The following is a 22,510-nucleotide window of genomic DNA, read 5'->3' as shown; positions in this document are numbered from 1 at the left end:
GGCCGTGAAGCCCATGCTACATGGCTTCCAGAGCCAGGTGTGAAAATGGCAGTCGAACAGGTAAGTTGCAGTGAAAGTTTGTACAAGGGGAAGCCCTTTCAATCACAGGCTGCCTCTCCTCCCTCTGTAAGTGCTGGTAGGCTCTATATTCTGACTACCAAACACTAAATACACAGGCGCCCACTCTCGCTCCCTAACCACATATACGGACGTTCTCACGCTCTGGTCCTTCTTACACTCTTTTTGCAGCCTTTTTTTAACTGAACAATTTATTGGTCTCGCATTGTCTTATCTTATTGAATGGCGGGGCAGGCTCGAATGGCTAGATGGCCTACTCCTGCTCCTATTTCTTATGTTCTTATTGTCTTACTTCTGCACAGAAACCATTTCCTTCCCTAAAACTCCAGCCTTTTTTTAGAAATTCAGTTTATTTGTTTTGCAAAGCCTTATCTTTCTGAAATTTTCCCATTGGCCCCCTGAACGAGGATAAAACGCAAATGCCCTACAGGTTGGACAAGCCTGTTTTAGAGTCACATTAGTCGAGGGGTTCACAATCAGAAACTCCAAATTGTATGACAGGATCCAAATCTATATAGCTGCGTCTATATAAAACCTTGGTTAGGCTGCTGCATTTGGAGTATTGCGTGCAGGTCTGGTTGCCAGGATGTAGAAGCTTTGGAGAGAGTGCAAGAGGATGTTGCCTGGTCTCGAGGGTGTTGGCTATGAGGAGAGGTAAATAAACGAGGATTGTTTTCACTGGAAAGACAGAAGCTGAGGGGATTCCTGATAGAGATCTACAAATTTATGAGAGGCTCAGGGACAGGGTGGATAGTCAGAGGCTTTTCCCCAGGACGAAAGTGGCAATTGCAAGGGGGCACAGTTTCAAGATGAGAGGGGGAAAGTTTAAGGGAGACATTCAGGGGGAAGTTTTTCACGCAGAGAGTGGTGGGTGCCTAAAATGTGCTGCCAGACAAGGTGGTGGAAGCAGGCACATTCGCAACATTTAAGAGGCATCTGGATGGGCACATGAATAGGGAGGGAATACAGGGTAAGAGTCCGAGTAAAGACTTTTTTGTTTAGTTCGGGCATCATGATCGGCACAGGCCTGGAGGGCCAAAGGGCCTGTTCCTGTGCTGTATTTCTCTTTGTTCTCTTTGTTTATTAAACAAATGAATGTGTTTCCTAAGATATTGGACTTCCATACACAACTAGATTAAACAGGCTAAATGAAGCGGGCTAGGGAGTGACCTAATAGAGGTCTTCGAAATACAAAGACCAAAAAATGTAGGAGCAGAGGTAGGCCATTCGGCCCATCGAGTCTGCTTTCCCCATTCAATGAGATCATGACTGATCCGATATGATGATCCTCAACTCCACTTTCCTGCTTTATCCCCATAACCCTTGATTCCCTTACTGATATACCAGATGTAAAGGAGTCCAAAGCTAGGGGCCATTAATATAAAATAGTAGCCAATAAACTCAATAAGGAATTCAAAATAAACTTCATTACTCGGAAGGTGAGAATGTGCAACCTCTGACCACATGAAGTCATGGAGGTGAATGGTATAGATGTTATGCTGTGGCTACAAGAGCAAGTCATTGGTTGGGAATTCTATGGTGAGTAACTCACCTCCTGAGTCCCCAAAGCCTGTCCACAAGTCAGGAGTGTGATGGAACACTCTCCACTTCATCTGGATGAATGCAGCTCCAATACCATTTAAAAAGCTCAAAACCATTCAGGATGATAAGACATAGGAGCAGATGTAGGCCATTCAGCCCATCGAATGGCCCGCCATTCAATGAGATCAGGATGAAGCAGCTTACTTGATTGGCATCCTGCCCACCACCTTTAACATTGTTCCCTCCACCACTGATGCAGAGTGGCAGCAGTGTGTACCATCTATAAGATGCACTGCAACAACTCACCAAGGCTGCTCTGATGACACTTTCCAAGCCTTCCTGGGAGGACAAGGCAGCAGATATCTGGGAACACCACCACATGCAAGTTTCCCCTCCGAGCCACGCACAATCCTAGCCTGGAAATATATCGCCGTTCCTTCACTGTCATTGGCTCAAAATCCTGGAACTCACTCTCTAACAGCACTGTGGGAGTAGCTACACCAAAGGGACTGCAGTGGTTCAAGACTCAAGGGCAATTAGGTATTGGCGATGAAGACTGGCCTAACCAAAGATGCTCACATCGCATGAAAGAATATTTTTTAAAAATAAAAGGAGGTTAGATAAACATGTGAGGGAACAGAAGGATTTGCCGAGAAGTTGAGATGAAATTGGGGTGGGAAGGGTGGAGGAACCTCATTAGCAGCATAAATATCAGAATAGAGCAGATGAATCCAATGGCCAGTTTCTGCCCTATCAAATTCAACACAGTTCTATGTGTTAGCTTCATAAAATTAGAGACATTATACATTCTATTTATAATTAGGGTGGCACAGTGGTTATCACTGCTGCCTCGCAGCGCCAGGGACCTGGCTTTTGGTGACTGTGTGGAGTTTGCATGTTCTCCCAGTGTCTGCGTGGGTTTTCTCTGGGAGCTCCAGTTTCCTCCCACATTCCAAAGATGTGCAGGTTAGGTTGACTGACCGTGCTAAATCGCCCCTAAGTGTCAGGACGAATTGACAGGGCAAATATATAGGGTTAAGGGAATAGAGCCTGGGTGGGATTGTTGTCAGTGCAGGCTGGATGGGCCAAATGGCCTCCTTCTGCACTGTAGGGATTCTATTCTAAGGAAACAGATGCTACTTACATTAAAGCAGCTATTGTATTTGGTAAATAGTGAAGCAAGTTGAACGAGGTGCAGAAGAATTGAGTTTACAAGTGAGGCAAGATGAAACATCACAAAGATGACGGATCCTAAAAATGTATCTTTGTAAATGTTCGCTTACCTGAACGAATGGGGTACCTGCCCGTCATAAAGGCTGCCCTGCTGGGCGTACACAGTGGTGCTGCAGCTATGTGATGTGTCAGCATCACCCCTTCCCTTGCCAGGCGATCTACATTCGGAGTTCTATACAAAAGAGAAGGTGATATAGTAAAGTGGCTCAGAACTGAATAATAGAAAGTATGGACTCAGACAGGGAGGCAACACTGAACTGACTGATGCAGCTGTATAGAACCTAACATCACATTTATAACGGTGTTAACAAGAGTCAAGACATCATGTTGCAGCTTCATAAAACTTTGGTTAGGCCACATTTAGAGTATTGCGATCAATTCCGGTCGCCACATCACAAAAAAGATGTGGAGTCTTTGGAGAAGGTGCAGAAGAGGTTTCCCAGGATGTTGCCTGGATTAGAGGGTATGAGCTATAAGGAGAGGCTGGACGAACTAGGGTTGTTTTCTCTGGAGGCTGAGGGGAGACCTGATAGAAGTCCATAAAATTTGTGAGAGTCAGAGATTGAGTTGACAATCAGAATCTATTTCCCAGAGTTGAGATGTCTAGTACTAGGGGGCACGCACTTAAGGTCAGAGGGGAAGAGTTTAGAGGGGATGTGAGACTCAAGTTTTTTTACGCAGAGAGTGGTAGGTGTCTGGAACATGCTGCCAGGGACTGTGGTGTAGGTAGATACGATAGGGATGTTTAAGAGGTTTTTAGATGGCCACATGAATATGCAAGGGATAGGCCAAGACCAGGCAGAGGGATGGGTTTAATTTAGCATCATGTTCGGCACAACATTGTAGGCCGAAGGGCCTGTATCTGTGATGTGCTGTTCTATATTCCATGTTTTATTGTGTTAATCTGATAACAAGCTCAACAATCTTCTTGTTTGCTAAGTTGCTGTTCTGCAGTGGCTAGACACAATCATGTCTGTATTTACTCCTAGATTTCTTACAGCCAGTTCCAGATACTTCATTATTCTCCCTAATAAGTATATTTATACTGTCTGCTGTTGGCAGCAAATATTCACTGGGTATTGTCATTTTCATCGAGCCAAAATCATTTTAAAGCCTTTAATCAGTACCATGAAGTATCCTTTATACTGTGAAATCTTTGTGAGCCTCCCTGCAGTGATTCTGTGTCACAAACTGCATAGTAGCATTGCACAGAACATGTCCGTAATCACTGCAACATGCAATCTTACTCAATCAGTTAAGAAGTCTCGTTATAGAGGTTTATAGCATGGAAAAATGCTCTTCGGCCCAACTTGTCCATGCCGCCCAGTATTTAACCACTAAGCTAATCCCAATTCCACACATTTGGCCCATATTCCTCTATACCCATCTTACCAATGTCACTGTCTAAATGCCTTTAACAGAATCATAGAACCCTGCAGTGCAGAAAGAGGCTTTTTGGCCCACTGAGTCTGCACTGAACACAATCCCATGCAGGCCCTACCCCCATATCCCTATATATTATACCCACTAATCCCTCTAACCTATGCATCCCTGGATACTAAGGGGCAATTTCTCAGCATGGCCAGTTAACCTAACCCGCACATCTTTGGACTGTAGGAGGAGACCTGAGTCCTCTGAGGAAACCCACACAGACACAAGGAGAATGTGCAAACTCCACACAGACAGTGACCTGAGCCAGGAATCGAACCCAGGACCCTGGAGCTGTGAAGCAGCAGTGCTAACCACTGTGCTACCATGCCACGCTGTGCCATAGAAAGACAAAATTGTACCTGCCTCTACTACTGCCTCTGGCAGCTCGTTCCAGACACTCATCACCCTCTGAGTGAAACAATTGCCCCTTTGGACCCTTTTGTACCTCTCGCCTCTCACCTTAAACCTATGCCCTCTAGTTTTAGACACCCCTACCTTTGGGAAAAGATAGTGATTATCTACCTATCTACCTTATTCCAAGAGTGCTGATGAAAATGAGTTCACCAAGCCATGTCCTGAATGCTGTCCTGTGGGTAGGATACCTCCCTAGCTTTGCTATCGCAGACTGTACATGGCCAAGATGGTGATTGGAAAGGTGGGGGAGAATGAATGGCAAGAGGGAAAATCAAAAACAGGAAAACAGACTGAAATAATTCCTAGATACCGGTGTCCCTTCACCAGATTTCCCTTATTTACAAACACTATTCCATTTCTAAGAGTGCTTCAGGTACACGGTCAGAATCCAGAGTGTTGGTAGCCCTGACACTCCTCAATATATATACAGGTGAGACTCCCTGACTGGGCAGGTAATCATTACCTCAATCAGGGAGCTCATACTCCAACTGGCCCACCTCAGTACACTGACCATCATACCCATGCAGCAAAACAACTTATTCAGGTTTCGGTGATTGTGGAAGTCCAGATGAAAGGTTATAAACCTGGAACGTTACATCTATTTATCAGTCCGCAGATCCCCGTCTGATCTGCTGAGTCCTTCCAGCATTTTCTGTTTCAATTTATGATGAATATATTGTCCAGGCGTTGCAGGGAGAGTTTTGTTTTCTTGATATATGACCATTTGTCACCTTGACAATGCCTCGATTTGAAAATTCTCATCCCAGTTTTCACTGATTCCTAATCCTTATTCAAACCCACTAGTTATTGCCCATATGCCGGTTTCTATCCCTCTGTTTGCCTCCTGTTCACGTGTCTATCAAGGTACACCTTGAACTTTGCTCATGTATCTGCTTCCACCACCTCCACTGACAGCACATTCCAGGCACCCACCACTTTCTGTATGAAAAACTTCCCCTGCACATCTCTCTTAAACTTGCCTCCTCTCACCTTGAACCTGTGCCCTCTTGGAGTTGACCTTTCCACCCTGGGAAAAAGCCGCTGACTTTCCACCCTATCTACGCCTCTCATCATTTTGCAGATCTCTATCAGGGCGCCCCTCAGCCTCCCTCTTTCCAACTATATATATATATACACCTATAAATGCCCTGTTTGTGAAACAAATCTTGCACTTGCCTGATGAAGGAGCAGCACTCCGAAGGCTCATGCTACCAAATAAACTTGTTGGTCTTTAACCTGGTGTTGTGAGACTTCATACTGTGCCTACCCCAGTCCAACGCTGGCAACTCCACGTCAGGGAGATTAGGAGGATACATAAGTGGGGCTGCGGGAATAGAGCTTGGATGGGACTGTGACCAATGCAGACTTGATGGGCCGAATGGCCTCCTTCTGCACTGTAGGGATTCTATAATTCTATGTGTAGGTTAGGTGGATTAGCCAGGGGATTGCGGGGATAGGGTTGATGGGGAGGGATGTTTCGGAGAGTTGGAGCAGACTCGATAGGCTAAATAGCCTCTTGGGATTCTATTGACTAACACATGAATAAAGTATTTTTCGTACAAATCAAGCAACGCTTACAAGCTCATTACCTGATAGTATCGTTTCCATAGCAGCCAATGTCCCCAATGCCAAGGTCATCAGCAACAATAAGTACAATGTTAGGCTGGAGAGTTGTCTCTGTGCATATTATGCAAATCATCAGTGTGGAGCTGTAACTCAGTATAGTTATCACAACATTCCTGCACAAATAAAGGGGAGAAAACAACTTCAATAAAGGGAGGGCAGACGTGCATTTCATCACAAATAAATCCCAACTTAAAAAATAACTATTTCAGCAATGGCATCTTCCAAACTGCCACAGCTCTGTTATAAAAGCTGAACATCACAGAATCATCAATGCCCAGTGCAGAAGAGGCCACTCAGCCCATCAAATCTCTACTGGCTCTCTGAGGAATACCTTACCCAGGCCCTCTCCCCCACTCTATCCCTGTAACCCCGCTCCTTGGCTAATCCATCCTGCAAATCATTGGACACAACGGAGCAATTTATCATGGCCAATCAACCAAATCTTCAGATTGTGGGAGGAAACCCACGCAGACACGGGGAGAATGTGCCAACTTCAAAGGCAGTGACCCGAGGCCGGAATTGAACCCGGGCCCCTGGTGCTGTGAGGCAGCAGTACATGATTAGCAATTGGGATGAATTTTTTATTTGCGTATTCCCAGTGGATTGCCTCGCCCAGTGAGAAAGCAGGATTTTCGATGCATTTCCAGGTGATGCTGCTAATACTCATGGTCCATTCCCGAGCCTCACAATCATAGAATCCCTACAGTGCAGGAGGAGGCCATTGGGCCCATCGAGTCCATACCAATCACAATCCCACACAGGCCTTATTCCCATAACTCTCATTTCCCCTGCTAATCCCCTGATACTATAACGCAATTTAGCATGGCCAATCAACACATCAGCACATCTGTGGACTGTGGGGGGAAACCAGAGCACCTGGAGGAAACCCACACAGACACGGGGAGAATATACAAACTCCACACAGGCAATGACCTGAGGCTGGAATTGAACCCGAGTTCCTGGCATTGTGAGGCAGCAGTGCTAACCACTGTGCCACCGTGCCACACAGTGAGGTGAAGACTTCTTTAATGCTTATTATTTGCGTGGAAAGTTTAAACTGGTGAACGGCTTGTTCTGACACCCCCTGTGAGGAGCTTTCCCAACTCGGGTGGCATGGTAGCGCAGTGGTTAGCACTGCTGCTTCACAGCTCCAGGGTCCTGGGTTCGATTCCCAGCTCGGGTCACTGTCTGTGTGGAGTTTGCACATTCTCCCCTCGTGTCTGCGTGGGTTTCCTCCCACAGTCCAAAAATGTGCGGGTTAGGTTGATTGGCCATGCTAAGAAATTGCCCCTTAGTGTCCAGGGATGAGTAGTTTAGAGGGACTAGTGGGTATAATATGGGGGTAGGGCCTGGGTGGGATTGTGTTCGGTGCAGACTCGATGGGCTGAAGGGCCTCTTTCTGCATTGTAGGATTCTCTGATTCTCGAACGCTCCAATTCCTGGGGTAGGGGGGTGGGTGTTGCATGTGCCGTGAGAAATGTTGCTCACGACACATTCCTCGGATCACAAGTTCATGCAGTTCTTGTCAGACTTACCGAAGATTTACGCACAGGCACATGATTTGAACGTCGGTCCCTCGTTGACTGAAGCAGCTCGATTCAAATTTCCTGAAGGAGACGCAGACAATTTGAAGCTATCGGGACTCACTGAAAGAAAATGATTGCAACAAACTGTACAAGTAGCCACAGATAAGATTTTAAAAAAAAGGAGGGTAAACACCAACCGGGAGCAATTGCAAGCCAGTAATCTTAACAAGGGTTTCCATTCAGGCCACAAACTATGGGAGCAGAGCCAATTACTGTTTAACAGCTACATGTGCCCTGAACATTGATTCCAGTCTTGAAGTTAGCCCAGGATATGGTACTGAATATCTTATTGAAACTTACAGAATACTGGAAGGCCTGGATAGAGTGGACATGGGGGAAGATGTCACCAATAGCAGGCAAGATTGGATCTGAGGTTACGGGGAAAAGGCAGGAGAATGGGTTTGAGAAGTTTACCAGCCATGATTGAATGGTGGAGCTGACTCGATGGGCCAAATGGTCTAGTTCTGCTCCTAAGTCTTATGCTCTTAGGGGCAGCAAGGTGGCAGAATGGTTAGCACTGCTGCCTCACAGCACCAGGGACCTGGGTTCGATTCCTGGCTTGGGTCGCTGTCTGTGCGGAGTCTGCACATTCTCCCCATGTCTGTGTGGGTTCCCTCCAGGTGCTCTGGTTTCCTCCCAAAGATGTGCAGGTTAGGTAGATTGGCCACAGTAAATTGCCCCTTAGTGTCAGGGGGAATCAGCAGGGTAAATGTGCGGGATAATGCCTGGGTGGGATGGTGGTTGGTACAGACTTGATGGGCTGAATGGCCTCCTTCTGCACTGTAAGGATTCTATGGAGCTACAATCCCTTTATGAATGACTCAAGTCCTCTTTGCAACTTACTTTCCCACTCGTCTTTGTGTCATCAGCAAAGACGGAGATGGGGAGATCTATTTTCCCTCAGAGGATTGTCCATCTGAGGAATCGTCTTCCCCCGGAAAGCAGTTGAAGTTATTCAAGGCTGGGTGAGAGAGATTTTGTTTTTTTGATTGACAATGGAGCCAAGAATTATGTTTGGTGGAAACGGGGAGCAGTGGAGCAGACAGAAATGTGGAGTTGGAAACCACATCAGCCTCAATCGTGCAAAATGTATTCAAGAGGTGGCTGGACACAGCACTTGGGGCAAATGGGATCAAAGGTTATGGGGAAAAAGCAGGATTAGGCTATTGAGTTGGACGATCAGCCATGATCATAATGAATGGTGGAGCAGATTCGAAGGGCCAAATGGCCTCATCCTGCTGCTATCTTCTATGTTTTTGGGGTGTGGAATACACTGCCTGCTGTGATAGCGGAGTCGGACACTTTAGGAACTTTCAAGCGGTTATTGGATAGGCACATGGAGCACACCAGAATTACAGGGAGTGGGATAGCTTGACCTTGGGTTTTGACATAGCTCAGCACAGCATTGAGGGCCGAAGGGCCTGTACTGTGCTGTAGTGTTCTATGTTCTATACTTGTCAGATAGCAGAGCAAGCTCAAAGGGCCAAAGGGCCTACTCCTGTAGCAAGGTCCTCTGTTGCCACAATAAAGAGTTAACCTCGGCCTAATCCGCTTTCCAGCTCTCTGGTGTTCAGGGCACTTCAAGCGCTTATCCAAGTGCTTTTTAAAATACCACGAGGATTTCTATCTCTTCCAGCTAATGAGTTTCAGACACCAGCCCCCCACCCACCCCCCACCCCCCTCTCCCCCCGCCACACCATCGACACCCTCTGAATTAAAATATTTCTCCGCAACTTCCCTCTAATCCTTCTAGCTTTCGATTTAAACTGCTTGGTTATTGAGCTCTCTGCTAAGAAAAACAGGAGACTCCTCTCCACTTTATCTAGGCCTTCATTATGTTTTTGATCTCAACAAAATATTCCCCGTGTCTCCTCTGTTCTGAACGTAATCTTCTATCCATGCTAAAATTCTCCAATGATGGCAGCGGTCTCGTAAATCCACTCTCTAACCTCTCATGGTGAGACGATTTACGTCTTGTAATGCAATAACCAGGAGTTGTAGTCGAACTAATGTTTTGTACAGATCTAGCATACCCCACCTGCTCTTATACTCTATACCTCAGCTAATTCAGGAAAACATTGTGTCCTCTGAACAACTTCATCTATCATCCTGCTACCTTCAAGGATCTGTCGGCATACATTCCGAAGGGTCTGAAATTCTGAAGATGAATCATAGAATCCCTCCAGTGCAGGAAGAGACCATTCAGCACATCCGGGTCTACACGAACAACAATCCCACCCAGGCCCCGTAACCCTATGTATTTACCCTGGGCGGCACGGTAGCACAGTGGTTAGCACTGCTGCTTCACAGCTCCAGGGACCTGGGTTCGATTCCCGGCTTGGGTCACTGTCTGCGTGGAGTTTGCACATTCGCCTCATGTCTGCATGGGCTTTTCTCCCAGGTGCTCCAGTTTCCTCCCACAGTCCAAAGATGTGCGGGTTAGGTTAATTGGCTTGCTAAAAAATTGCCCTTAGTGTCCTGAGAGGCATAGGTTAGAGGGATTAGCGGGTAAATATGTAGAGATATGGGGTTAGGGTGGGATTGTAGTCAGTACGGGCTCAATGGGCCGAATGGCCTCTTTCTGTACTGTAGGATTTCTATGATTGTCTCCCTGAGACTGAGGGGCAATTTAGCATGGCCATTCAACCTAACCTGCACATCTTTGGACTGTGGGGGGAAACTGGAGCACCCGGAGGAAATCCATGCAGACTCAGGAAGAACGTGCAAGCTCCACCCCAAGTTTTATCAGACTTGTATTTATTTTTATTCATTCATGGGACATGGTTGTCACTGGCTGGCCTGCATTTATTGCCCATTTCTAGTTGCATATGAGCAGGTGTAGTGGGCTGTCTTCCTGAAACGCTGCAGTCCATGTGCTGTGGATTCACCCACAATCAGAGTTATATGGACTCAGAACATTAACATTGTCTCTCTTTCTCTCTCTCTCTCTCTATACATACGTCTCCAGACCTGCTGCGTTTTTCCAGCATTTTCTGCTTTTTATTTCAGATTTCCAGCATCTGTGGTATTTTACTTTTACTCCAAAGCATCCTTGGTTATAAATCAAGATATAGAACACAAAAGCAGAGAGATTTATGGTAAACTTTTATAAGCCACCAGTTTAGCCTCAACTAGAGAACAGCATCCAATTCTATGGGCATTGCACTTTTGAAAGGATGTGAAGGTTTTAGAGAGGGTGCAGAAAGTAGTTACAAGACGGCACAGTGGTTTGCCCTGCTGTCTCACAGTGCCAGTGACCTGGGTTCCATTCCCAGCTTGGGTCACTGTATGTGCAGCGTTTGCACATTCTCCCAGTGCCTGCGTGGGTTTCCTCCAGGTGCTCCAGTTTCCTCCCACAGTCCATAGATGTGCGAGTTAGGTTGATTGGTCATGCTAAATTAATCTTACTGTCAGGGGGATTAGCAGGGTAAATGTGAGGGGTTGCAGGAATAGGGCCTAGGTGGGATTGCAGACTCGATGGACCACCTGCACTGTAGGGACTCTAAGATTCTATGAAGAAAGGATGCCTGGATGGAGGTATCTCAATTACAGTTTTGGACTGGAGAGAGTGAGATTGGGTTCCTTAGAGAAGAGAAAGTTAAGAGGGGTGTTGAAAGAGGTCATCAAAATCCAATGAGGTCTAGAGAGAGCGAATGGAAGGAAACTGCACAAGGTCACGAACTAGCCAACACTGATTTAGGATGGTTGACTAAAAGAATGAAAGGTGATATGAGGAAGAGTCTTTTTTCTAACACAGTGAGTAATCTGGAATGCACTGCCTGAGGTGGAGGAAGATTCAATTGTGGCTTTCAGAAGGGAAGGGAAGATAAGCTGTTGAAAAGTAGAAGAAAAACAGAAATTTGCATAGCTACAGGGAGAAGACTGAATTACTCATGCACAGAGCTGGAACAGACTCAGCAGCCTCGCTGTGTTCTTGTATGCAGGATAATAATGATTTCACCAAATTTATTTTTCTCAATGTTATCAATATTTCATGGCGGCATGATGGCACAATGGTTAGCACTGCCGCCTCACAACGCCAGGGTTCGCCTTGGGTCACTGTGTGTGTGGATTTTGCGCATTCTCCCCATGTCTGCGTGGGTTTCCTCCGGGTGCTCCGGTTTCCTCCCACAGTCCAAAGATGTACGGGTTAGGTTGATTGGCTATGCTAAGTTGCTCCTTAGTGTCAGGAGGTTAGCAGGGTAAATATGTGGGGTTATGGGGATGGGGCTTGAGTGAACAAAGAACAAAATCAGCCCAGAAAACAGGCCCTTCGGCCCAATGAGCCCACGCCGCCATCTCAACACCACCAGTCCCTCGACTTCACCCACGACCCCTGTCTAATGTTTTATGGCCATCCACATTGAGGGAAACTAATTTAGGGACAGTTTATTCCTGCCAATCAGCCTGACAGCACATCTTTGGGGTGTGGGAGGAAACCGGAGCACCCGGAGAAAACCCACGCAAGCACGGGGAGAATGCGCAAACTCCCACAGACACCGGCCCAAATCCACGTGTCTGCACAGCAATCAGCGATAGTCGCTGAGCTGTCATCTTGCCCAGTATCTGGTCCAGTTTAGGCACACTAACGACATGAAGCCCTAGGCCAATCTCGAACAACCAAGAGCAGCCCCAGTACGACCCATCGCGTGTATGCCCAGTGCAGGCTCGATGGGTTGAATGACCTTCTTCTGAACAGCAGAGATTTTATGATTCTGTGAGTTTGAAAGGCAAAAAAAGTCCACACTTCCCTCCTCTGACCAGGAAACTTGCAATTTTCTTTGTAAAAATCTTCACAGTGCCGTTTAAAGGAAGGAGCATGCTGTCTCTGCCAGCCCCTTCATTCCCCCTGCCCCCACCCCCACCGCCCCACCACCATTGGTTAGAAAAATCGGTCGCAAATTAACAAACTTGTGTTGGATTTCAAAAAGATCCAACAAAGGTTTGCTCCCACAGTCTGAAAGATGTGCTGGTTAGGCGCATTGGCCATGCTAAATTCTCCCTCAGTGTACCCGAACAGGCACCAGAGTGTGGCGACTAGGGGATTTTCACAGTAACTTGACTTTTTTATTCATTCATGAGACATGGGCATCGCTGGCTGGCCAGCATTTATCGTCCATCCCTAGTTCCTTTGCAAAGTAAAGTTTATTTATTAGTCACAAGTAAGGCTTACATTAACACTGCAATGATGTTACTGTGAAATTCCCCCAGTCGCCACACTTCGGCGCCTGTTTGGGTCAATGCATCTAAGCAACGCATCTTTCAGACTGTTACAGCAAACTTGCTCAGAGGGCAGTTGAGTGTCAGCCCCATCTGGGACAAGATTGCAGTGTTAATGGAAGCTTACTTGTGACGCTAATAAATAAACTTTAAACTCAAGATCGATTGTCAACAAGGCGCCGTGGGCCATCAGCATTAGCAGAACTGTACTGGACCATAATCTGGTAAATTTGGGCTAACGGGCAGGGAGGGTTCAGGCAGAGATGGGTCGGGGAGGTGGGGGTGGTGAGCTAGTGAAAGCAGGAAGGTAGGAAGAATGGGGGTGGATGGGTCACAGTCTTAGGGTACTACCACCAGATGAGCAAAGGGCATCTCCTGATGATAGGACCCCCCCTCTTTCCTTCCCACCCTAATAAAAATGTTTAGCAAAGACGGCCTGCTCAGTCTCACGACTTTCCATGCCAACCGGATCATAAGGATGGACAGCGTATTATCAGCTTGTTTACAAGCTCATTTGACCTGCGATTATTTATTTAAATATGGTGGGCAGCCCATCCTGTTATGGGGGCGAACTCGGAGATGGATGGGGAAGATGAGGAGATGGACTCGGATGCGGTGCCCCAGTTGCTGAAAATGTACCCGGCGGGTTCATGTAAAATCCAGCCCCTCGTCAGAAAAAACAGCACCTCCACCAATGCAGCACTTCCTCAGTACTGCACTGGAGAGTCAGCACAGGGGCTGCACTCAAGTTCCTGGTGTGGGGCTTGAACCCCCAACCTCCAGCCCAGAGGTCAGGGCATGACTTCCTGAGTGCCAGATGACACATAGCAAGCACAATCATGACGCACAAGTGAATGCATGCCCATTCCTTCGATCGGGCAGATTTAAAACAGGGTATTCTCACCATTAAATGGGGGATATCCTATTAAAATTACATGGAGTTAAATGCAAAATCATGCAATCGCTACAGTGCAGATGAGGCCATTCGGCCCATTAAGACTGTACTAACTCTCTGATGGAGCATCTTGACTGAGCTCTCTCCCCTGCCCTATCCCATAGCTCCACACATTTACCATGGTTAATCCACCTAACCTACACATCCTGGGACACTAAGAGGCAACTTAACACTGCCAATTCAGCTAACCTACACAACCTGGGACATTAAGGGTCAATTTAGCATGGAAAATTCACCTAACCTTGGACTGGTGGAGGAAAACAGAGCAATGAAGTTACTGTAAAAATCCCCTACTCCAGCCCCTGCGCGGGTAACAGTGAGGGAGAATTTAGCATGGCTAATGCACTTAACCAGCACATCTTTAGACTGTGGCAGGAAACTGGAAGACCCAGAGGAAACCCACGCAGACATGGGGAGAATGTGCAGGCTCCACACAGACAATGACCAAAGCCAAGAATCAAACCTAAGTCCCTGAAACTGTGAGGCAGCGGTGCTAACCACTGTGCCACTGTGCTGCCCAAATCCACCTTTGACACAGTCTGTTAGCAGCTCCGCAGAAAAATGAAGCCTCGTAAAACAAACTCAACACACGTGTTGGCTTTACAATAAAAAGTAAAATTCCTTGGACAGCATCTGGTCACCATGGGGTGTCAGCATCTGAGATCTTCATTAAAAACTGAAAATGACCTGAATGGCACAATATTGTGATCTCGGAGGGACGGGGCAGGCAAGGTGTAAATTAGAAAACTTTTACTACTCCCAGACTGCAAGATAAATAATAGACTCATAACAGACTGTGTCTACTCTGAGCGTCACAGGAGAGACAGTGGTGTAGTGGTGTTACTCTGTTAGCCTAGTTACTGGACTAGTATTACAGAGACCCAGGGTAATGCACTTGGGTCCCAGATACCACCAGATGGTGAAATTCAAATTCCATAAAAATCTCAAATTAAAATTCACCATGAATCAACCATCACAAAAATCCATCTGCTTCAGTGATGTCCTTTAGGGAAGGAAATCTGCCATGCTTAGCTGGTCTGCCCTACAAGGAGGTGATGGCCTAGTGGTGTTATTGCCAGGCTATTAATCCAGAAACTCAGCTAACGTTCCAGGGACCTGGGTTCGCATCTCGCCACAGCAGATGGTGAAACTAGAATCCAATAAAAAAAAATCTGGAATTAAGAATCTACTGATGACTATGAAACCATTGTTGATTGTTGGAAAAACCTATCAGGTTCACTAACATCCTTTAGGGAAGGAAATCTGTCATCCTTACCCAGTCTGGCCTACGTGTGACTCCAGAGCCACAGCAATGTGGTTGACTCTCAACTGTCCTTGGGCAACTAGAGAAGGGCAATAAATGCTGGCTGGCCAGCGATACCCACATTTTAATAAATTTTTTTTTTTACAAAGTGACTCCAGATCCACAGCAATATGAGTGACTCTGAAATGCCCCCAAAATCATAGAATCCCGACAGTGCAGAAAGAGGCCCTTCGGCCCATCGAGTCTGCACCGAACACAATCCCACCCAGGCCCTACCCCCATGCCCCTACATATTACACCCACTAATCTCTCTAATCTACGCATCTCTAGACACTAAGGGGCAATTTCTTAGCATGGCCGATCAACCTAACCCGCACATCTTTGGACTGTGGGAGGAAACCGGAGTACCCGGAGGAAACCCACGCACACACGAGGAGAATGTGCAAACTCTACACAGACAGGGACCCGAGACGGGAATCGAACCCAGGACGTTGGAGCTGTGAAGCAGCAGTGCTGACCACTGTGCTACCGTGCCGCCCGCCAAGAAAATGGCCAAGAAAGCCACAGTTCCAGGGCAATTAAGGACAGCATCCGCCAGTGATGCCCACATCCCATGAATGAATTTCTTGCCCTGTTTTTACCCCTTTTGGCATTGCAGGAGGGGGTAGGCTGGGCTGAGGAGAAGGTGGTTCAAGAGGAAGGTGGGGTGGGTTGGAGGTCAGGAGGTCAGTGGAGGGCAGGAGGGTCATTAGACTGGGTAGTTGGGGTGAGGGGGTTGTTGGGACTGTGGGAGAGTAGTTGGGAGGGGATTCAGGGTATAGATACGAGGGGTGGAGGGACAGCCACTGGGTTAGGAGCGCAGTCACAGATGGATGGGAGGGTGGGGGTGGGGGGGTTGCAGTCAAGGGTCTGGTGTATGTCATAGTTAACCAGGTGTTAGAAGTGGTTTCAATCCTTTTAACCTTTCCTGGGCAACGATTCTGCTGAAAAGGTCAAAATCACCCAATTTGGAGTTTGAACTCCCCAGTCAACCCCTATGCAGCCACTGCATGGGGACCGTCGGAAGGAGTCCCGGTGCATCCTCTGAGGCACATCAGGGCTACAACACTCCTAGAGATCAGGGGTTATGGGACATCCACTTGTGGCACGAAAAACTGAAACTGGCAACCAAGATAAAAGCAAAATACTACGGATGCTGGAATCTGAAACCAAATCAGAAAATGCTGGAAAAACTCAGCAGGTCTGGCAGCATCTGTGGGGAGAGAATCTAGCCAACACTTCAAATCTAGATGACACTTTGTCAGAGCAGGTAAACTAATAGAACATAGAACATAAAAAACTACAGCACAAACAGGCCCTTCGGCCCACATGTTGCACTGATCATATCCTTACCTACCAGGCCTATCTATAACCCTCAATCCCATTAAATCCCATGTACGCATCCAGAAGTATCTTAAAAGACCCCAACGAGTTCACCACCACCACCACCGACGACAGCCGATTCCCCTCACCCACCACCCTCTGAGTGAAAATGTGGGTATAGCAGGCCATGGCGGAAGAGTTCGGGTCAAAGTTCAAAGTTTATTTATTAGTGTCACAAGTAACACTGCAATGAAGTTACTGTTGTATGCCAAGTTGATCCAGAAACATGGAACCAAAAAAAAATTAGGGTTTTCTTATGTACCAAGTTGACTCAGAGGCCGAAACTCTACCACCTCAGTGGCACAATGGTCAGCACTCCTGCCTCGCAGTGCCAGGGACGCGAGTTCGATTCCTGGCTTGGGTCACCGTCTGTACATTCTCCCAATGTCTGCGCGGGTTTCCTCTGGGTGCTCCGGTTTCCTCTCACATTCTGAAAGAAGTGCTGGTTAGGGTGCATTGACCCGAACAGGTGCTGGAGTGTGGCGCCTTCATTGCAGTTTTAATGTAAGCCTTACTTGTGGCACTAATAAATAAACTTTAACTTTTAACTTTACCTCATCCACCACGGAATCGGGTCCGAGAATGTAAATCTCTGTTGGCCTTGGGCGAGAATTTCCAGTCTCGCCTGAACAAGGCTGTAAAATCCAGCCCATGCGCTGTGATGGGCTGTCCAACTCTATGATCTATTGTATTCTAGCTGCTGTACATTAAAATAGTCACAGGGCTCCCCTTAATTCCAATGATCTGCTACAGTCTGCTATCGAGGTAGCTTTGGAGTCTGGGATGTTGAGAACCCTTTCTATCTGTTCCAAAAGGTTCCAATATCATCTTCAAAAGTGGACAAAAATAGTGCTTCAAAGGCAACATAAATTTATTTAAACAGTGCACATGCATATTCATAGTAGTTACATCATTCTCTTGAGGAGTATGATTCACGCTGTAAAATCATACTGAATTGGTAATTAATATATGCAAATAATTGTTCTTTTAAATTATCCTTACCGACCACAGCGAGAATCTGGCTGGTTAATTCTCCGTTAGGAGACAGGGAATCTCCCACCTGCAGCCTGCAGTCAACAGAGAGGAAGCAAAGCAGGAGGAACAGGCAACGAGAAGGCCACCAAGGAGGTGGGACAGGAGCAACTAGGCAGTCATGCTCTTTCTGACAGCAGAAAGTTTGATGGCAGAATCTTCTATATCCCAGCCGTGGAGCCTTGCTTCCCTTTAATCAGGGCAATCTTGGCAATAGTACTGAGAGAACGTAGGAACATTCCATCAGGCAGTTTGACTCATCCATAATTAAAAGGTTAAAAAGGAAAAGTTATGATGGAGGAAGCCAGTTTAATAGAATGTGCTGGTTAGTTAGTTCAGCTCTGAAGAATCACACACAGGAAAAGAGTTCTGGTCAAAAAGTTTTACCCATCTTCGTGAATAGCACTGCACTTCTCATTAAAAAATTCCTATAATTAGAGATTTTAAAATATAAAGTTACAAAATACAAGAGTCAGATGCTAATTGCATGCTCTGCATGCTTTCTTTTCATTTGATTTATTATTGTCAGATGTCTTGGAAACAGTGAAAAGTATTGTGTCTTGCGTGCTGTACAGACAAAGCATACCGTTCATAGAGAAGTAAAGGAGAGTGTGCAGAGTGTAGTGTTACAGTCATTGCTACTGTGTAAGACAAGGTAGGTCCACTCAAAAGTCTGACAGCAGCAGGGAAGAAGCTGTTCTTGAGTCAGTTGGTACATGTCCTCAAACTTTTGTATCTTTTCCCTGACGGAAGAAGGTGGAAAAGAGTATGTCCAGGTGTGTGGGGTCCTTAATTATGCTGGTTGCCCTTTGTTCTGGTGTAATTCAGATACAGTATGATGAATGTTATTATGTAGCTCAGATACAGTAAGATGAATGTTCTGGTGTAATTCAGATACAGTATGATGAATGTTATTATGTAGCTCAGATACAGTATGATGAATGTTCTGGTGTAGCTCAGATACAGTATGAATGTTCTGGTGTAGCTCAGATACAGAATGATCATTGTTCTGATGTAGTTCTCCGGTCGGGACACCCATGACTCCTGGAGACGTCCACATTAAACTTTAGTCCAAATGTAATAACTGACCCTTCGGAGAATTTGCAGCCAAACTGATCTCAACAAAATAACTTTGGAAAGTGATGAGCCCATATCCCGAACAGTTGTTGCTGAATAATGGACTAGTTCATACACTCAATGTTTAACATTTTCCCCTTCCCTTCCCCCGGCGCGATTTCGGACGCTACATGACTTTTTAGAAACTTACCTCCTGGAGTATTCCGTGGATCCGGGATCCGGAAATCAGCAGCGGAAAAAAGGCAAAGGGGAGGAGAGAGAGGAGTGAATGAAACGCTTGGCAGTTGGCTAGTTTCAAAACGTGGATGCGGCAAACTCTTAAATAGAGTTTGGAGCGACGCGGGAACAGGAGGAGATTCAAACATTGTGGATTTGCCTCCCGTCTACCTCCTATCTGTAACTCAGGCAGTGCCCCAGACAGGCTGGCACCGCTTACCTGTAGTTCAGGTGGGCACTGTCCCAGACAGACTGGCACCTCCTACCTGTAACTCAGGTGGGCAATGCCCCAGACAGGCTGGCACCTCCTAACTAACTCAGGTGGGCAGTGCCCCAGACAGGCTGGCACCTCCTACCTGTAGTTCAGGTGGGCAGTATCCCAGACAGACTGGCACCTCCTACCTGTAACTCAGGTGGGCAATGCCCCAGACAGGCTGGCACCTCCTAACTAACTCAGGTGGGCAGTGCCCCAGACAGGCTGGCACCTCCTACCTGTAATTCAGGTTGGTTGTGCCCTTGACAGACTGGCACCTCCTACCTGTAGTTCAGGTGGGAAACGTCCCAGGCAGGCTGGTACCTCCTACCTGTAACTCAAGTGGCCAATGCTCCAGACAGCCTGGTACTTCTTACCTGTAGCCCAGTTGGGCAGTGCCCAAGACAGGCTGGCAATTCTACCTGTGACTCAGACAGGCTGAACCCTCCTAGCTGTAACTCAAGTAGGCAATGTCCCAAACAGGCTGGTATCTCCTACCTGTAACACAAGTTACAGGCAGATTGGTACCTCTTACCTGCAGCTCAGAGGAGCAATTGGAATGGATAATTGGTAACTGAATACTCACTTATAGTCATCATACACTACCATAAAATATTAATGTTATGAGATTTTTGCAAATTTAATGTTTTTAATAGAACAGTGTTAATCATCTAACATTTATTTTTAGATGCAATTTATCAGTCACACCAACTTCTGCCACATTCCTGGCATGATAGGTGATCTTTGAACTTACTGCGATGCAAAGGAATATTGAAATTCTGTTAACAGTTGTAAAGGCATTAACAAATTAATTGTGAGTGAGGCATTTTTACTTCTTTCAAAAAAGGAACCTTAGGATCGCAAGTTTAGATTTTTCTAAGTCCTAACCAAAGTTGTTCCAGAATGAAATAGGAACAAGAAGTGCCCCTTATGGAAGCTCAGGACAGCTGAATGTGCAACAGATAATTCACTGTGTCTATTTCCTTGTCTCAGATAATGGGCCACCTTTTCGCTGTCCTGTTCCAAACTTTTGTCAAGCAAAATGAGATCTAACGTGTGCTCATTTCACCCTACCATCCAAAGCAGAAGAGGCCCTTCAGCCCATTGAGTCTGCACCAACAAAATTATACTAAATCTACACTAATCCCAATTTCCAGCACTTGACCCATACCCTTGAATGTTATGACATTTCATATCATCCCAACAGTGCAGACAGAGGCCATTTGGCCCATCAAGTCTGCACCAACTCTCTGAAAGAGTATCCCACGACCTCCCCTGAAACAGATCCCCATAACTCTGCTCTTTTTTTAAAATTCATTTGTGGGATATGGGTGTCACTGGCTGGCCAGCATTTATTGCCCATCCCTAGTTGCCAGAAGGCAGTTGAGAGTCAACCACATTGCTGTGGCTCTGGAGTCACATGTAGGCCAGACCAGGCAAGGTTGTCAGATTTCCTTCTCAAGGGAAGGACATTAGATGGGTTTTTCCGACAATCGACAATGGTTTCATTAGATTCTAAATTCCAGATTTTTCTAAATTGAATTCAAATTCCACCATCTGCTGTGGTGGCATTTTACCATCACTAATCCACCTAACCTACACATCTTTGGACATGGAAGGGGAATTTAGCATGGTCAATCCACCTAACCTGCACAACTTTGGATTGTGGGAGGAAACCAGAGCACCCAGACGAAACCCATGGTGGGTCTGCCATGATGGGATGTGAACCCATGTCCCTCAGAGCATTAGCCCAGATCTGGAGACTATTAGGTTAGTCACTTGAACATCAGAAGCTGAGGGATGACCTGATAGCAGTTTACAAAATTATGAGGGATAGTATGGATAGTTAGAGCCTTTTCCCCCAGAAATGTCAATTAATAGGAGACATAGGTTTCAGGTGAAAGGGGATTAGTTTAATTTAAGGATGTAAGAGGCAAGTTTTTTTTACACAGAAGGTGGCATGTGCCTGGAATGCGCTGCCAGAGGAGGTGGTAGAAGCAGATACAATAGCAATGTTTAAGAGACATCTTGACAGATACATGAATAGGCAGTGAATAGAGGGATATGGACCACATAGAGGCAAAAGGTTTTTTTAAGTTTAGAAAGGCATCATGGATCATCCAGGCTTGGTGGGCCTGTTCCTGGTTGTACTGTCCTTTATTCTAACATATGAATGATTAAGCATTTTCTGTAACTCATTATGAAGTATTAGGCATGTATGAAATGTATTTAATCTTATTCGTACAATCATGGTTGATGCACGTGGCCCATTTCAATCTTACAGCCTACTGAGATGAAAGAGGCCACCATGTGGCCCACTCAGGAGCCTAGATTACTCATCACTGATTTACTGGATCATGAGCTCTTGACAGAATGCAAATCATTTCAGAATTCAGCTGGAGTTCCAGTTTCTGAGAAACAGAGGTTTATGGAAATTCCAAACCAAAACCAAGCAATCCAAAGTCTGACCCTACACCGAAACTTGTAAGGGAATCAGGGAGGCTTCATTAACCAGTTACTGAATTTGATTTGTAAATGTAATTTAGATAGAGAGTCAGTTGGAATTATGCCAAGTGTGCATATTGACAGAAACGTGTTTGTTTGCTTTCAACTGTTGTATAGTTAGTGAGACATGTAATCAACATAGAAAAGTTGTCTTTTAATAAAGGGGCAAGTAACATATGTCACGATATGAACATTCTGGGCCGGATTTTATGGCCTCGCTTGCCCAGAAAACATAAAATCCCACCCGAGGTCAATGGACCTTTCCGCGATCCACCCCACGCCCGCTCCAATTCTTCTGGCGCCCGGGGCGGTAAAATTTCAGCTGATGTCACGACACACGTTTGCCACCTTGGTATCAGCCTTTCTTTGCAAGTACCTCCCACTATGAAGTAGCATCCGTGGTAGTTTTGCTGAGCTTCCTTTTGTGTTTCTGTGGTCATAGAGTCATACAGTGCAGAAAAGGCCCTTCAGCCCATTGACAATACTGACCACAAAAGGGGCGCTAAGGTAGTGTGGCCAATCTAAGGGGTGATCTTGGAGAGCCATGTGATTGGGCCGGACCCTATGGAGAGCCAGCATAGGAAGCCAAGTCACTCGGGTGCAAGGACGCGGGTCTGGGGAGGAATCTCAGTTGGAGCTGGGGAGCACAGAGTGTA

General features: G+C 46.3%; 1 protein-coding gene across 2 annotated transcripts in view; it reads right to left on the bottom strand.

The window, feature by feature from the left end:
• Positions 1-19,191, bottom strand: part of LOC145349441 (arylsulfatase H-like) — a 35,064-nt gene extending 15,873 nt beyond the window's left edge. For both annotated transcript variants that reach the window (XM_080197978.1, XM_080197979.1), the window contains exons 1-4: positions 19,071-19,191; positions 7,860-7,970; positions 6,288-6,437; positions 2,904-3,025 (exon numbers count right to left, since the gene is read on the bottom strand). In XM_080197978.1, coding sequence (XP_080054104.1) covers positions 2,904-3,025; positions 6,288-6,437; positions 7,860-7,882 — 295 coding nt within the window. In that variant the 5' untranslated portion in view covers positions 7,883-7,970; positions 19,071-19,191. The remainder of the gene's footprint in view (positions 1-2,903; positions 3,026-6,287; positions 6,438-7,859; positions 7,971-19,070) is intronic.
• Positions 19,192-22,510: the final 3,319 nt, after the last annotated feature.

Source organism: Carcharhinus amblyrhynchos, chromosome 10, assembly GCF_965287045.1.
Source record: "Carcharhinus amblyrhynchos chromosome 10, sCarAmb.v2.hapA, whole genome shotgun sequence".
NCBI lineage: Eukaryota > Metazoa > Chordata > Chondrichthyes > Carcharhiniformes > Carcharhinidae > Carcharhinus > Carcharhinus amblyrhynchos.
The sequence above is the reverse complement of the archived record's forward strand: the minus strand, read 5'-3'. Positions and strand labels throughout refer to the sequence as shown.